General features: G+C 47.3%; 2 protein-coding genes across 6 annotated transcripts in view; both read right to left on the bottom strand.

Annotated features, from left to right (window-relative positions):
• Nucleotides 1-586: 586 nt before the first annotated feature.
• LOC130524775 (class E basic helix-loop-helix protein 40-like) lies at nt 587-4,038 on the bottom strand. The gene is made up of 5 exons (XM_057031203.1): nt 3,602-4,038; nt 3,417-3,480; nt 3,104-3,211; nt 2,663-2,786; nt 587-2,526 (listed from the first exon to the last, which is right to left on the bottom strand). Exons 1-5 carry the CDS (start codon nt 3,670-3,672, stop codon nt 1,619-1,621), a joined length of 1,275 nt encoding a protein of 424 aa, XP_056887183.1. The 5' UTR covers nt 3,673-4,038; the 3' UTR covers nt 587-1,618.
• Nucleotides 4,039-5,787: 1,749 nt separating this feature from the next.
• itpr1a (inositol 1,4,5-trisphosphate receptor, type 1a) overlaps nt 5,788-16,839 on the bottom strand; it is a 45,221-nt gene continuing 34,169 nt past the window's right edge. For all 5 annotated transcript variants that reach the window (XM_057031189.1, XM_057031192.1, XM_057031190.1 and 2 more), the window contains 10 exons: nt 16,135-16,257; nt 13,936-14,111; nt 12,823-12,987; nt 12,209-12,398; nt 12,014-12,124; nt 10,376-10,515; nt 9,468-9,633; nt 7,787-7,947; nt 7,066-7,227; nt 5,788-6,857 (listed from right to left, as the gene is read on the bottom strand). In XM_057031189.1, coding sequence (XP_056887169.1) covers nt 6,771-6,857; nt 7,066-7,227; nt 7,787-7,947; nt 9,468-9,633; nt 10,376-10,515; nt 12,014-12,124; nt 12,209-12,398; nt 12,823-12,987; nt 13,936-14,111; nt 16,135-16,257 — 1,481 coding nt within the window. In that variant the 3' untranslated portion in view covers nt 5,788-6,770. The remainder of the gene's footprint in view (nt 6,858-7,065; nt 7,228-7,786; nt 7,948-9,467; nt 9,634-10,375; nt 10,516-12,013; nt 12,125-12,208; nt 12,399-12,822; nt 12,988-13,935; nt 14,112-16,134; nt 16,258-16,839) is intronic.

Below are 16,839 nucleotides of genomic sequence, written 5' to 3'. Positions count from 1 at the left end.
ACTGTGATTGGACAGTGGAACTCAGGTTGTGCTTTCTGGGAATTGAAACACAAAGGATTGCCTGTACAGGCAGGATAAAGACAAAAATGTTGCTTCTTTGGGTAAAAATGCTGCAGATCAAATCAGGGCTATAACAAACATTGCCTACTCATCAAGGCTGATGACAAGATACAGATGGATCCTGGTTACTGCCTGAGGAGATTACCCAGGCCAGTTTCGGCTCGTATTTGCAGGCACAGACGGTCAACCAGCAGGACGGCCAGGCTGTAGACCTGTCATTACATAAGGTGTACAGAAGTAAATCTGTAACACCTTTTTGTTTTTTTAATTGCTAGATGTTTCTCCACACCCCATTTGGACTTGAGGACTCATTACTGTAGTCTCCAGGTCCTCACGCCGACCCAAAACCTCACACCTGAATGATTAACCTAAACCAAATTCTGAGTTAAACCTTAAAGATCAAATCTCAGCCTCATACGACCATTTCAAGAGGTGAGAACTTGTGAAAATGTCCCCTCTTTGCATGGAAGATCCATATTCCGGTCCTCTTGTGTTGCACGGGCAGGAACAGAGACGCACACAGAGCTACTTTCCACGGGAAAAATACTTTATTACACTTATATATCAACATTTATAGACAAAATATGTACATCAAACATCTTTCATGTAGGTCCCAAAATATAAAATCTTAAGTACCTCTTTCTATAGAAAACTAGTCTTCTGGTAAAACGTTTACATTCACTTCTCTCCGCCTCGCTTCTTTGACTCCAGTATTTATACGTATACAGAGAATAAACATCTGAGATTTATCAGCTTTTCACAAGTAGAAGGCAACAGCAAGAACAAACACCAGGTTTGACTTGAGCAGAAACAGATGTCGAGTATGCAGACCAGGTCCAGCACAGTGCTACAGTATGTACACAGTTTCTGAGGAGACAAACAATCGACGGCGCTCTGGGCCGCCCTCCGCCTCTCCAGAGCGCACGAGCAGGTATCAAAAATAGAAGTGTACGACAAGTTTATGGACAATAATTACAGGGAATCCGTCTGACACACAAAAGCGAGTCTACTTCAATCATTGTGGTCATGTGGTGTCCCGCTCGTGAGCCCGGGAACCTTTGTTTTCTAGCGCCAGTCATCAGGGTCTGCGTCGAGGGGACATTTTTCAGTGACGCACATGAGACAGGTGGCAAAATCTAGGTGAAACATTTGAGGCAACACTTTCGCGAGCACAAAGACGGCGTGTCTCTCGTTACAACCAGCTACAGGAGGGGCGTGTCAGTGTCGTCGGTGTTTTTACTTTAACAGCAGCATCAAAAGAACACGGCTTTCTTTACATTCATCCGGGTGCGTTGGGGCGTGTGCATTGGAGGTCTCTTATTTTTTTATGATACATGTGCACAGAATAATATCACTGAGCATCAAACATTCAACCAGAACTTTGCATCTTTCGGCAAGATTTTCTCGTTCGCTCTTTGATTTCCCTGTTGGGGGGACAGAGGACGGGAATGAGGATGGATCATGGAAAGGCTCAGTCGTCATTCTCTTCCCATTCCGAAAGCTGTCCCTGCCCCTTTGGACTTGTTGAGAGATGCCTCTTTGGCCTGGCTCTCGTCTTTCAGTCTTTGGTTTCCAGGTTAAGAGGCGGCACCTGCTTCAAAGCCTGAAGGAGGGTTGGGGAATCCATAGGTGTCTGAGACATGGCTGGGGCTGGAGAGCCTCCTCTGGGAGACAACATTAGCTGAGGTGGAGATGGTCTTTCTTTTGGCATGGCGGAGGAGGAGCCTCCCATGCCAGGGTAGAGTATGGGCATGGTGCCGGGGTACCAGCTCTTCTCTAGCATTGGCAGGTAGGCTGCAGCAGAAGGTGGAATGAGGTAGAAAGGCATGCAGAGGGGATGCGATGGAGGTGGGTGGTTGGGGGACACGCTGTAACTGCCATAACCCCTAGGGGGCGATAATGACTCTCCACTGGAGAGCAGCTCATCCTCCAAGGATTCAGCCCGAGGTCGCTTGTGGCGCGGCTCCTCATCCTCCTGTTTGATTGCAGAGCTCTGTCTCTCACTCAGGGATCGCTTTGGCTGGCTCTCCTGACCATAGTAGACTGGGCGACCCTGCGGGGCCCCGGACTCCGTCTTCTCCAGCTCTCCCCCGTAACCGCTGTCTGTATCCGTATCACTTCCGCTCTGTTCGCTGCTCGTCGGAGCATACGCCCGCTGGATGACAGGCACACAGTTCCTTCCGTAGCCTTCGCCAGGTTTGGCAGGCGTGTTGGCAGGCATCTCCTTATGGGGCCCATGCTGGCGGTAGGCGGGGGCCTCCTCAGCCCGGGGGCTGACAGGGGTGCAGGGTCGGACTGGACTTTGCAGCACCTCTGCAGCTACTTTCTGAATGTGGTTAATCACATGGGACGGTGTGAAGTCCCCGTCAGCCTCGTGGTTGACTAGATACTGATGGATCTCCTTGGCGCACATGTGGAAGCCAGAGCGGAACATCTCGGACTTTTCCTGGTTGACAGGAGGCTGCTCTGTAAACACAATGGGAAGGCACAGTCAGAAATTCCAACGTTTAACATTTGGTGCATCCGCTCTATGATTTCCCTGCAAGTTGTGCATTCTGGCAAAGCCGTCATGTTCTGCATGCACGTGCGACCTGCGGCTCACCGATTTGCACGCCATTCTGCAGGGCCAGAATTTTCTGCTGCTGCTGTTCCAGGAGGGAGGTGATGGCTTTCACGTGTTTCAGAGTCAGCTCTAAGACCACGGCCTTCTCCAGATGTCCCAGAGTCTGCAGGAAACGCACACACATACACACTCAGCACATCTTATATAACACACACCGAGCCCCGGCGCCAAATGCACATCCTGGGGCTGTCTCACCATCTCAGCATTCACCACTCCGACACACCTATGCGACAAATGCGGCCTAAACCAGCCCAATCCTTTTCAGCTTTAATGGTTTAAAGGTTTTCTTTATAGGAGACAGCCTCCACTCGCAGACTGCTGACGCACCCAGCACACTGGTGTAATACCGCCCGATAACCACTTGGGGGCGTGTGACGGCGATCACAGTCAATCCCATTATCCCTCCCTGTGTGAACTTACCGTGAGTTTCAGGTGCTCCGGCAGTAAGTCTTTCAGCTGAGCTATGCACTCGTTTATCCGGTCACGCCTTTTCTTCTCGATAAGCCTGTGAGGCAGCTTGTAGGTCTCCTGTGAGAATAAGCACCACTGTTAGATTAATTCAGCCGACTCGCTGTGGGTTTTTTTTTTGTATGGCCAGACAGGCAGTCACGTCAACAGGGAGGACTCTAGGAGTTATATCACAGAAAACTAGGTCAAGCAAGAGCGGTTGCAGACGATAAGTCCTTTACATCGGGTTTGGAAGGAAAAACCGAGAATCAAAATAACAACCGACCTTGTTCTCTTCTCCTCGCTTCAACCCTCGCCTGGGTTTATAAACATACATCGGGAAATCCATTCTGTAAAAAAAAGTGCAAAGTGAGACAGTTGAAATTATGAATAAAAAAATATATACAATAAACTTTCTCGGTGCAGTTTAAGCTTTTTTTCTTTTATTTTCCCTCTTGTAGCGTAACTTACCCCTGGACGTCTGACAGATCCGCCTGGTGTTTGGACAGAGGAGGCGGTTGCGCGCTCGGAATTCTCTCCATTCTCTGTAGCCCAACGACGCGATCAAAGTCAAGGTGCCTTTTGTCGGTGCGCTCGCAAAGAAATGCGCATTTACTGGAGCCGCGCAGGTACCAAACCCCGCAATCAGTATAACGCGCTCAAAATTCGCTCAACAAAAAAACCCCTCGATTTTTGGATGAAATTCCAAATTTTGACTCTCGTCCCGCTTCTCCTCAAGGTTATTTTGGGCTCTCGTGAAGTCCCCGCGACTTCCACGCCGTGGTCCCGCCGCAGAAGGACGACAAACCCTTTCGGTGGCGCGTTGGGAAAGTGGGGGAGAACGGAGCGACGAGTTAAATAAACCCTCTGACTCCGCGCAGCGCTGACCTACCTCTGTCACATGAGGCTCACGTGTTAATCGGCGCTGTATCCCCGGCGGAGGGACCGCCTCCTCCCCGCCGATCGGCGCCCTCATGGGCGGACGGCGGCTGGCGTCAGAGAAAGGGGCGCGGCGAGCCGGATCCCGTGTACCACCATGCTGAAGTGTATGGAAACAAGGCTGCGCTCGCCACGGCCGCGGGAACGTGCCGAGGAGGGAGACAGCGCGGGAGCGCAGCAGGGCACGGGTGGCGGGTGGGCTGGGCACGTTACCCAGCACCTGCACCCACCAGCAGAGTAATAAAAGAAACACATGAAAGCAGCCGCAGCAGCAGCCGTTATGTGCATGGACAGTTTTACGCACGACTTTAGCGTATATTTTTCAGTTAATTACTTTTAATGCTTCCAGGAACTAAACGATTTCTAATAATTGATTATTTGTATTCCCTCGTGCCGCAACCTGTTTAATATTTTAAAGCGCCCCGACAATACCAAGCCCGCAGATAACGTGCGCCTGACGCAACAGGTAACGGCCGGTATCGACGACCGGGTTCTGGGCGGGAGAACCACGTGTACCAGTGCGTGGACGAGTGTGTGGAGTAATGTTTGTTGTCGTGGGGCCGCGCAGACTGTCACGTTGATGTCCTCATGGCTCCGGGAGCCTGCTGACTGAGCACGCAGGGCGCATCCTGCTCCTACCTGAATCATCCGCGGGCGACAATCATTTTTGTCTTTATTCATTCGATTTCGCTCCATCAATCGACTTTACAGAAACAGCAGGTCTCGCCATGCTGCGGTGGGAACACGAGATGGAACACTTTCAAAACCCCAGCACGCCACAAAAATAGATGGAAATCAATGATGAGGTCTGATTGAGCTTAAGGAGCTAAACGGACGGGGACATTGCCACGTGTAATGCGGCATTACAGGGTCATTATGGTCTAATTACCAGTTATTAAAGGAAATAACCCAACAGCGCTGAGCCGCCAACTGTAAACAGGAAGTGTGCTCAATCATAGAGGAGCAGAGATGCGCCTGCATTTTGCGCTCATCTGGTTTAATATCTCCTCCTCAAACCCAAAGAATGTGAGTGTAATTGTTTCCCCCCTATTCAGATTTTTTTTAAAATAAATGTTCATTTGGCCTGGCCCGTTGATGTTTTTGTTTTTTCAAACTCCAGCGTTACTAATGGGTATTAGATTTTTAACATTCTCTGCATCATAAGCAGCCAGTAGTCACGCAGCAGCAAGGGAGGGTCTGACTGCAGCCTGGGAATACCCTGAAGGCTAGTTTAAGTCTTCAAAAATACCCGGAGGATAATGAATTTAAGATAGAATGCATGAGTTAGGGGGCTCTGTAATTATAAAATGACTGCAGTTTGTAACTGTAATTTAATTATGATGGAAAAGCCGATGATCCCAGCAGCTATAACAGTTTATTTGACCTCGTCAATAAAGACATTAGCACTCCTTTTTATTAAAATCTCACTGTTCTTGGAGATTATGGGACAATATTCCTCCAGTTTTCTCAGCCAGGAAAAGCAGTTTATTGATTCAGTGATAAAATTCCCAATTATCAACTGAAACATGTGCAGAGTGGTCATGAGATAAGTGCACTTCCTCATTTGGAGGGGATTAAAAGTTCACAGTTCAGGAAATTCCCAAATTCCCTTCTCTGCGTGCCTATTTATTACCTTGGCTGCAGTGCTTGAGAGAAATATGCCCCTGAAGTGGTCAACACACGAGCAATAGCTTAGAGAAAACACCCCTGACACAGACTGCTAATTTAGATTTTTATTTAAATAAGCTCCAAAATCTGGAATGTAGGGTTCAGACACAAACCATCTTATAGAAATGTTCAGTTTTGGTCAAGCAGCACTCCCAAGTTCTTCTAGTCCTTATATGTCCTCCTGCACGTGCACCTAGAGAGCAAGTCAATCTCTTGTGAATCAAGTGGGGAAAAAACAAACCAAAAAAAAAAAAGCGTGCTCACGAACATATCAGTGCTTGATGAAAATCACGGTGAAGTCATTCAGTGTGGAGGAGGTTTAATCGAACACTCGACGCCCCTCAGGTGTCCGAGCCGCGCTGCCGCTAGTGTCAAGTGAAAACGTGGGTGAAGCTCCAGAGCGAAGCGGTCACGTGATTAACTCGCCAACAGGTCCTCTCGGTTCGTAATTCATTACCTTTTCAGGTGAACTGGGGGGGTTTTCTCCAGTGGGAAGTGATTGGGTGGAAAAAAAAATGTGATAACCTCTTCAGAATTTTGGGTTTTAAACAGAAATATATATTTTGTTACATATAAATCAGAGACTGTGCCAAAAAATAATTCTTTTTTTTTTCCCACACTGTCATTAACTATTCTTGCTGTTGCTGGTGCAACACTGAGGAGTGAACCCCCCCCCCCCTCCCCCAGGGACGCAGGCCGACCTTTGGCTCGCGTTAAGTGTGGCAGGTTGCAGAAGGCATTCTGGGTGTTAAGGCTGTGTTATCATCGCCTGAACCCACAGGACTGGCTCCTCAGGTCCCGAGGCACTTGGTTCACACTCCACCCACCCACACGCGGACGCGGACGCAGACGTGGACGCCCGCGCCACAGAGTGGGTCACCTCCGCTCCACGCAGACGCGCCAGGGGTCTGGTGAAGTGTACAGTCTGACCTGTTTATATGCTGAATATTGACACACTTTTGGCAGTCGGGAGTGTGCAGGCACTATTGTGACACCCCCCCCTCCCCCCACCCCTCCCTACTGCAGAGGCCCTTCAGGCTGGTTGCTGTGGATTGATGTTCATGTGGGGGGGGTGTCCAAGGAGACCGATCCGTTGCTTGTGTTTCCGCTGCTCTGTCATCTGCACAGAGAAAAGTGAATCACTGACACAGTCGGTCACATGACCCCGGCGTTCCGCAGAAACAGACTGTAGCAACAGACAAGCTAAGCTGGATGAGGACATCAAACCACAAAGAAAAGCCACATTAGTAATTTTCAGCCGTTTAGCCTCTATTTATCTGGCACTTTTTGCGATTGAGACCAAAAATAAAAGAGACTTGAGTAGGCACCTGATCCTTGAGCTCACTCAGCTGTCCAGACAGGTTGGCCACCAGCCTCATGGTCGACTCCAGCTTCTCCTGCAGGTTCCTGATTTCATTCTGCTCCCCCTCGGCGTCGCTGCTCACCAGAGACATGGCACGCATCCGTGGGAACCAGTCCAGGTTGTGCTCCTGATGGTCGGTCGAGCATGTGAGCGTGGTGGTGCATTTGCATTAACAGCTATTAAAGCAAGAGTCATTTGAAGAGGGTGCGGGTAGTCTGCGAGATAAGCGGAAATGCTGATCCCTCCTCGCACCAATGGCAGTTTTTCATTTGGTTACAATCTAGTGCCACTAGCGTCCTGTTTATGTGCTCTGTGTCATCACACGTGAGCATCTTCAGGCTAGAGGAACCCATATTGTGTTAAGGTGCGGGCGGCATGTTGGTGCATATTCACAGGACCGATTTAGAAATAAAACCGGATTATCGCATCCTTGAATTTGTGTTTTGAGTAAGTTGTCACAGCTTGCCGGCCTGTTTTTAATCATTCAGCCTGAGTACGGAAAGCTTTAGGTTTTCCCTATGCAACATGTTCATTTCTATTTTTTACTGCCTGCTTTGCTTTCCATATCTCAATTTTTCGAATCTTTCACAAGTATTTCCCTTTTTTTTTGGTTTATGGTTCGCATCAAGAAGAAGAATCAGGCCTGCAAGAGAAGGTGGACGGGTGTGTCTTCGCTCCCTGTTTACCTTTATCATCTCAGCCACGTAGCTCTCGGGGCCTGTGTACTCAGTGGAGTCTTTAACTTTCACGAGCACTATAAAGAACAGGTAGTGCCACATGTTGTGTTCCTCCTTGATGTGCTCCTCAAACGTCACGGTCTTGTTGTCGAACTTGTCCCGCTCCAGACCTGCAGGTGGGCAGAACAGTTATGTTAGAAGAGGAAGACCACATGTGAGCGAAACCAGGAAGTTTCACATAAAATGACTTGAATAAATTCATTCTTTGTGCCATAGACATCAAACACTCAACCTGAGACCTGGTATACTTAAATAGGTGTGTAGATCTTTCAAGAAAAGGCTGGTTTCATTTAAAATTCTGTATGTTGTCTCTAGTAATGATGGTGGAATGAGCCAATGAACTAAAAATCTGAACAGATACGACGGATTTGGCTGTTTTCTCCATCAGACAAGACAGGGATGATGTAAAAGTGAGGGGGAAAAGGAAGTAGAAGTCTAATTCAAAAGGCTGCTCTTCAACGAAAAAACCTCAATAATTACACTGTGAACTGGAATTTAACAAAGCACCTGGCAGCTTTACAGCACCCCCAATGGTTGTCTGCAGTAATGAAATGATAATCCCAAAGCACGGTCACACCCCCAAGAAATCCTCCTAAAAAACATTTTATATATGTTAATATGACCTCAGATCAGGAGTCAAATAATTCAGTGGCTGCGGATGATGTCACTCGAAAACGATGGAAGAAGATGGACAAAGGGAGAAAAGGCACAACCACCGATCACTTTCTGACCAAACAAGCTCAAACCAACACAGCTGGTGACAAAGGTAATTTATGAAAAAGTAAAAAGTAATAATCGTGCAAACTAACACGGTCAAAAGGTTTCTCTTGAGTGAAGTGACGAAGTAGACCAACGTAGCTTAGCAGCAGCTAAATAAGGTACACGGTATGTAAAAATGCTCATTAATCATGAGAAACATCTTAAACAACTAAATACTGAACATCAGTGGTGCTTCTGGAGCCTCTGATTTTAATCCCTTCATCTCGCCGTTCTCTCCGGGTCCCTGTGGAAACCATAGAGACAGCAGCTCCCCCTGTGGCCTGGCCTTCTTTAACCGGAGTGACTCAGAGCTGACAGCTGCCCGGGTGACATAATGCTGTTCCATAAGCTTTCATACTTAGGACGGCCACACTCTCAACATATGTACAGGCTTCACACACACGGTATCCACAGAGTGTATGGAGTGCACAGAGACGCCACATATTCCGTCTCTTGCTCAAGTAGGGACATGCCGATGAAGCCGCGAAATGTTCATTAATCTTTCATGCCGACTCAATACACAACGTGTTGCATGGAAGCACGGCTAATGCGTACGTGTGTGATGGTGGCAGGAAGCTGCGATGAGTAAGTATTCCTTGGAACAGGCTGCACGCACCTTTAGAGAAGTGCTCACTAGAAACCAAATCAAGCAAAACTGAGGGTGGGTGGAGGGGGAGGTGGAGGAGGGGGGGGGTTGGGAATTACCCAATTTGTAATAGGGTTTCCATTGATGTGTATTGCAAAACAAATAGTGTGTACCAGTGTTACCACGGTGACTAGTAGTAGAGTATCCTATACCTGGAAGCAACCTTAACGTTATTAACTAAATGTTGAACTCTCCAGCTCAGACGTATCTGACGAGCGCCATTACCGCAGATGAAGCAGGTCGTTTTCAGAACCTCCTCTTTCTTCTGTTTCTCACTCCTCAGGTCAGCGAAGGTGTCAATGATGACACCGAAGATGAGGTTGAGGACGATGATGATGACCATGAAGAAGAAGAGCAAGTCGTATATCACTCTGGCGGCAAACAGAGGCTCCTGAGCAGAAAGGACACGTGACAGTGAGCTACAGGATTTACATCTAGGTTTTTAACCTGATGCAAAATAATTGTATTCATGTGAAAACAGATGGTATTTAGGGCGGATTTCAACCTCGCCAAGTGTTGATCAGGCCAATGAAATAGGGGACGCTACAGCGGAGGCTTATGCCAACAGACAGTAAATGTAGCTTCATGCATTGACCCGATATCCACGCTGTGCATGTTAAATATGCTAAAATGTAAACGCTATCATAGCGCAAATTTATGAAATAGTTCTGGATGAACTCATTGCACATGTTGGAGTTGGCAGTGCTGATGCTAACGTGGCAGTGCTGATGCTAACGTCAGCGCTGAAGCCTTGTCTTCCAAGCCTGGGGAAAAAAGGTTTCTCACTTTTTTCAGGTCTCGCTTCATTGCTGTTAATGTTCTAGGACAAGCAACGGTCCCGAGCCTGCCTGGGACACACTCCAGCAGTCAGCGGGACTTTTTAGTCTAGACTGAGTTGATTTCCTCCGACTGGGTGTTCTAACATCCTGCGTCATCACATCACAAATTCAGTGGAAGTTTGTGCGGCATTTCCCACACAAGGAGGGGGCAGAGTTACGAAATCTCCCACAGTTCAAAGCAAAAGTTCATGTGTGACTGGCTCACAGCCAGCTCGCACGACCAACATCGCAGCTGCAAGTCTTGTGCAAATGTGTGGGCACGGATAATTGCGGCTCTATCGGGAGAGCGCGTACCTCCTTGGAAGGCTTGCGAAGAACATCACCGACTCCTCCTCCGCTCCTCAAGCCATGACTCAGGACGGTAACGATGCACATCAGCAGGGAGTCGCACGTCCGCTCCACGTCCTCGTCCTCGTCCCCGTCGCCGTCACCACCTGATGGTTGCACAGCGCCACTCCTTGCGTTATTTTTACAAACTTTCAGAGAGAACTCTGAAGTCAACCATAAAAACCCTTAATGTTGCCTTATCCTTGTGTGACCGAACCCAGTAACCTTTTTTATTAGCTTGGAATGCTAAGTTGAGAGTTCAACTTAGCATTAAAAAACAAAAACAGGATGTTTATGACTTCAGTGTGTGTTTAACCCCAATAAACAGACAGTTCAACTTTTGAAGACATCTCAACAGTCTTTCCATGGTTGAGCGTCTCTGTTGGCCATTTTCAGTCTGGGATATATTTAGTTTTTGAAAGAAATAGATGGACTAAATGATGTTATTGCTTTATCAGCGTCGTTGGAGTTGTATTGTGGTTCATGTGGTCCATTATTGTATTGTGGCCACATTTAACGTCATCGTGTATAAAAAGACCACCAGGACTTTCAAGTTTAACTGCTAAATTTGGTCACGTGACCTGGAGGAAAGCAATCATCTTCCTTAAGGCACAGAAAACCATCAGTGGTTCATGTGACACTGTTCTAATTTCCATTTTTAATGGATTCCATCAGGACGGAGAACATTTTGTGATTAGAATGTTTTTGTTAAGTACAATATTTAGTTAAAGGACTTCAGATAATGCTCAAAGTAGGTTACGGGCTGGTTTGTGGATCTTCTGCTTGAGGGCGGTCTCTTTGTAATCTGGATTAAAGTGGGGCCAATGGCCTCGTTTCTCGCGGCATACATCAGCGTCTCCTGCTAACCGTCATGTCTGAATTCATTTAAATGTTTTAGTTCAGCGTGTATTGCAGGCCGTCAAAGCGACGCTGGAATGTAATAAACTTGAAAGGAAGCAGGAATTTTACAGTATAAATGAGCTTTAATGAATTAGATTGGATTATAGCGACTTTCTGGACATGTAATAGTCACATGGTGGACAGAATACTACATCTGATGCCCTTGCTGTGGTTATTTTTACCAATCAGTCATGACTCATAGACTGAGGCGCTAATACTGTATGTTTTGATTAAATTAACTGGGCCAGTTTCATATCTCCCTGAGGAGCATCACCATTGTGGTGAATGGAAAACAAATGATCCTCCAACACCTGACCTTAGGACTTGTGTTTTGGGATTTTTTTTTTTTACAAGATATCACATGAGGGTCAAAGGTGCAGCAAGTTAATGTGTAACGCCTGATGAGGCTCATGTGGCAGGCGGGGATGTCACATGAAGGGATGAAAGCAGAAAGACTGCACGAGCACGGTCATAACCCTTTTCACCTCTTTTGACATTTTAAACTTTTGCCATTTCCCATTTCCTGGCGTGATCACTGTGGCGCAGCAGCGCAACAACATCACAACAACAAGAATCGCATTTCTTGAGAGAAATTCTGCGAAGGCCTCACTGCTTGATGTCAACGAAACCAACAACTGCTCTTTGCTTCTGTTGTCATGGTGAAATAATGACACTTTCTGCTTATGTGTTTTCAAAGCAACCCACCGACGCGGTCCCGATCACCTTCCCGCTGGGCCCTTGCGGTGCAGTTCTGATCAGTCCCTCCCTGACACATTCCAGCGGGAACAAACACGCTGGCCAGACTGCCTCCACCTTCTAAAACACAGTGCGAAAGAAGAGTTTCTTTTAAATAATCACCTTTGACGTTTGGTTGGAAAAGCGACAGGAATCCACTCTCACTCGTAGTGGCGTTGGGGACGCGGTCCACCTCCAGGATGAAGTCATCCTTGAAGAAAATGTAGCCGACGATGGAGAACAGGTAGACCAGGATGAGAGCCAGCACGGCGGTCAGCACGATGGAGCGGCCGTTGCGGGTCACACTCTTGATCACGTTCAGCAGCGTCTCCTCTCGGTACACGAGGTCAAAAAGCTACAGGAAGGGGGGGGGGGAGCAGCAGTTTACCGCCATCTTCTTATTACTGCTGCTGCGGCGAGCGCGGTGAGGTAAGAAGAGGTGGAAAGAAACAATCACGAGCACTGGCTCGAGTTCCCAGTGTGGCTCCTCTTTGAATTTTCAGTCTCAAATGAATTGAGTCTGACATTTTAAAAAACAGAGCTTTACCGCAACAATCCCGGCACTTTTTTTTTTTCCCCAAAGGGAAACGTGTCACGCAAATTCAACATGTCCTCAAATGCACCGCCATGGAAAACTTGAATTCAGAGAGCGCGGGCATATTTATATAAAGGATTTGCTCACCATATTTGTTTTTCTGCTTGCTTTAAACCCCTATGTAAGAGAGGATAAACCAGGCTGCGTGAGTGTGTCTGTGTGTGTTTGTGTGTGTTTGGCTCACCAGCAGGCTGTAGAAGAAGACGTGGACGAACACTCCTAGACAGCAAATGATGAGGTAAATGAGGTGGTAGAGGAACTCAAAGTCCAGCACCATGGCTTTGTAGCCGCGCGTAAAGGTTCCCCGGTTCCCCACGAAGCTGATCATGAAGATGATTTTATTGCACACCTGGAAGAAGGACCATGACATGTGAGGAATCTGGGCCTGTTTAGGAGTCCACAGGAGACAGGCCCGAAAGCAGATCAGTGGGTACCCGCAGGTAACCGCTTCCTAGAACATCCTGGCTGGAGAAACCTGCTTAGAAACACGCGGCGCCATGTTTCTAGCAGGGGTTTGTCGCGACAGAGGGAATTATTTGCCACGGTGCAGCGAGGATGAAAGGAAAGGTCATGGCTGACACATCCTCCTATTCAGAATAATAAAACCCAGAATTTCAGTCAGAGTGAAACTGACACTTCCTGCTCCTTTAAAAATAAAACAAACTTGTGTGAAAAGGCAATCTGACACTTGACACACGGGGGGCGTTTACGTACGTCACGCTTGCGTTACCCTAGTGGGGACATTAAAAGGAGTAATGACAGCGGTTCACGTGCAACTTTGTGTGCGCTTTACACAATCTCTGCCGAGTACACACCCTCTGTGGCCTGGTGACGCACTTCACACCCCATGACACAGGCCGATTCCACCAGGCTGAGCTGGGGGGGGGTGCAGCTTAGGCAGGCCAGTCGTGTTAGCATGAGCGTGTGAGAGGACCTGGTTCAACGGGGGGTCCCTTCAGATATAGTAAAGTTAATGAATTTGATCATCTTGATCTTAATTTGTTAAATTTGGAGTTTCGATCTGTGTAATTTCCTCCAGTTGATTTGAGGTGCTCACATGCCGTGAGGACTATTTCGTAGAAAAAAGAAGTACAATAAAAACCAAACAGGGAAACAGACCGTGGGGAATTTACATACATCTTGATTTTATTTTCACTTCAGATTTTTTTTTAGCTGCCTTTTATTGTGTTTCAAAAGGTAAAGAGAAATGATCCGCACAGTTGGTAGGTTGGTGCAAAAATTCCAAATTGATCAGTACTCGTGATCAAAAATCGACTCTCCGTGGGAGCATACTCACATTCAAGGCGCCCAGAAGGAAGAGGGTGGGCTCAAGGCCGACCGAGAAGATGAGGCGGAGGATGGTGATGATGACGAGGGCGCGGACGCTCAGCGGCTGAGGCATGACGAGGACAATGACCAGGGCCGCAACGACCCCCATCCACAGCAGGGCAGACAGGTGGGGATCCAGCATAACTGTGGACCCAACACACACACACCCCACACACACACACAGTCCTGAGTAAATATAAGACAGAACAGGATTCTGAACTGCAGTAATGGTAAATGAGACAACTCTGTTCCATTACAATCGTGCCAGTTCTGAAATATCACAGGCTGGAGAGGATGACAGTGCAGTTTGTAAAAGGGGTCTCGACTGGATCATCTCTCCTCTAAGTCCTGCCTCTGGGATGAGCCGCAGCCCGTCATTAGTGAATTTCGGAACTCAAAGGAAGCCGGTTGCATAAGAGGAAAAAAAAAAGCGCATGACATACTTTTTGCGTATGCGTGTGTGGGCTAAGCCTGAATAATGTTTCCCCTGATCCAGGGGTAAATCCAGGATTAATTTCCTCGTTAGGAGCCTCATGGGGTGACATGTCATTGGGCCAAGATCGCTCCTCATAAACAAGTCCCGCGGCCTGGATAACAAACCCCCACCTATGTGTATATTTTCCAGCGGTGACTTCAGATAATACAGAACAGAAACTGAGCAACGCGTATGAGTTCAAGTAGAGAAAGTGAAAAATGCTCAAGAAGAGGACCCAAAAATGAAAAAAGGGCACATTTTATGAGAGCTGCCATCATTGAGAAAGCAGAAGGGGGACACGGCGGGTGAAGAAGCCTCCCTTCACTCTCCTTATCTTCCTCTAGACTTCCCTCCCTCTCGGTCTCTGTGGAGATCACATGACAGGTGCCACTTGCATAACTGCCATTGCTAAAAATACCTCAGCTGAAAGATTCATGAGGAGCGAGCAGGGAGCGGCACACAGCGATGTGGCAGACCGAAGGAAGGGACGGGCAAAAAAAAACAAAAGAAAAAACAACTCTGCAAGTTTTGCGCCTGACGATCCTGAGCAAACACGGATGAGATGGTCAGTTTGCACGAGTGGCTCGTGGGAAAAATGTGTCACAAGTGTGCGGCAGCTCCAACCAAAGCTTTCATCAAAGAATAAAGCCAGTCAAGTACACGTACAGAACACACTGACCTAGATCCCCCTTTTTACGTATAAGCTTCGCGCTAATGCCAGGGGCCGAGCTAGGGAGGGTACGGAACGTGCTGGTGTTCCCGCACTACTGTGACAGAATATAGGCAGCAAGTAGTAAAGGTGCTGGTGGCTTTTGACATTTTTTTTTTACAAACGTTGACGAAATGAAGGAGGAATAAAAAAAATAAAAACTTTAAAAAAAAAACTTGACCCCTCAGAATGCCTATCTAGCTTAGCGCGAAGTGTTGCTCTTTGAAGCCATTCCAGTAAAATACAACATTTTACCCAGTTTGAAGTACAAAATAAGCGTGACTTTACTGAAATCACCTGATATTACGCGTGTGACTTTGGCCTGCTCGCGCCAGTGTGTGCTTTGTTTACAGGTGCGCCTGTGTTTAGTATAGTCGCCATGGTGCTGACAGGCAAACGGGAGGTCACGCGTTTGGAAAAAAAAAAAGGATGTGCTGGGCGGATGTTTCGAATAAAAGTGGCGAAGGTTCTTTCAGGTCCTGCTCCTGATCCTTGTCAGGTGTCGGCAAGTCACAAGATGGGCTTAAAGGAGATCAGGGGGTCAACGTCAAAGGTGACAGTTCCGCCTGCATTACAGAAGGATGAAGATGAAGCAAAGGAGAAGCTGAAACAAGCAGAGCTACAAGTTGGGACTGTTTGACCTTTATCTGTTTGACGGGGGAAAGTTAACAAGGGGAAGTTAACAAGGGCTATAAATGCATTCTCTTTTCTCTTTATATCTATCTGAAACTAGTAGAGGAGGTAGAATACAATGAGGTTTGTTAAAGGAGCAATATAGTGAGCCTTTCTTCCTCCTGTCATTGCAAACTCCTGTCTCTCCATATAAACACGTCCTGCTGATGTTTTATCCAAACAGCAATTCCCACCTTTACGGAGCTAAAAACCAAAGTTAGATTTTTACAGAGTCCACATTTGACCAGTAAGAAAGCAGAGTGAGATCTTCAACATTAGCCTCCTGTTGTGTCATCTAATGCGCCACTGACCTCCTTGCACCCCTTCCAGCGGGTAGAAGAGGCAGACCAGCAGGTTCATGAGTAAGGCCAGGTTAAAGCAAATGTTACTCCAGACCGACATGTTCCTGGAGCACCAGTACAACACTGGCTGGGCTGAGGAGGAGAGAGAAACATCACAAACTTAGGCAAGGTGACAAAGTACAAGGCAACACAAAAAAAGATCCTGGTTCAAAACAACGCAAAGCTAATGCCAGAAAGGCAGACATTCCTACATGTGCTATAAAGAGACAATAAATGGTGGTTAATAATAATGGAACTAAAAAGATTAGAGCGGAACAGGCTGCACAATTCACACAGCCGGACAATTAGCTGTCCATAAACAAGAGATAGAATTTGGCTTTGTGTGGAAAAGTGGGTTAAAAGTGTGACTGATGATGGAGGGATGGCGAGATAGCTCTCTTGACGCAGAAGATTACTGAAGCAAGGCTTGACGAAGAGAAAAACCCCAGATCTGCTTTAAAACATCCACACACGCACACACAGAGTGGATTTTTCCATTCTTTCTCCGTCTTGACAGAACTACAGATGTTTGGGAATATTTGATGTCCAACCGAGTTCGGCCCAGTTTGTCACTGGGAGGAATAAGTCACACAACCACTCTCAGAGTTTCCACTGAAGCAGCGTTCCTCAGTGCTGCTGGAGGAAACTTGATGAGCAAACTCTGTAAAAAGAGGT

This window comes from Takifugu flavidus, chromosome 4 (assembly GCF_003711565.1).
Source record: "Takifugu flavidus isolate HTHZ2018 chromosome 4, ASM371156v2, whole genome shotgun sequence".
Taxonomy (NCBI): domain Eukaryota; kingdom Metazoa; phylum Chordata; class Actinopteri; order Tetraodontiformes; family Tetraodontidae; genus Takifugu; species Takifugu flavidus.
Note: the sequence above shows the minus strand (reverse complement) of the source record. Positions and strands in the feature narration are given on the sequence as shown.

Excerpts from the sequence above, each read along its gene's own strand:
- LOC130524775 (XM_057031203.1), bottom strand. The coding sequence starts at position 3,672 with ATGGAGAGAATTCCGAGCGCGCAACCGCCTCCTCTGTCCAAACACCAG. Across the intron at positions 3,481-3,601 it reads GATCTGTCAGACGTCCAGGG|AATGGATTTCCCGATGTATG; the intron begins GTAAGTTACGCT and ends TTTTTTTTACAG. Across the intron at positions 2,527-2,662 it reads GCAGAATGGCGTGCAAATCG|AGCAGCCTCCTGTCAACCAG; the intron begins GTGAGCCGCAGG and ends TTGTGTTTACAG.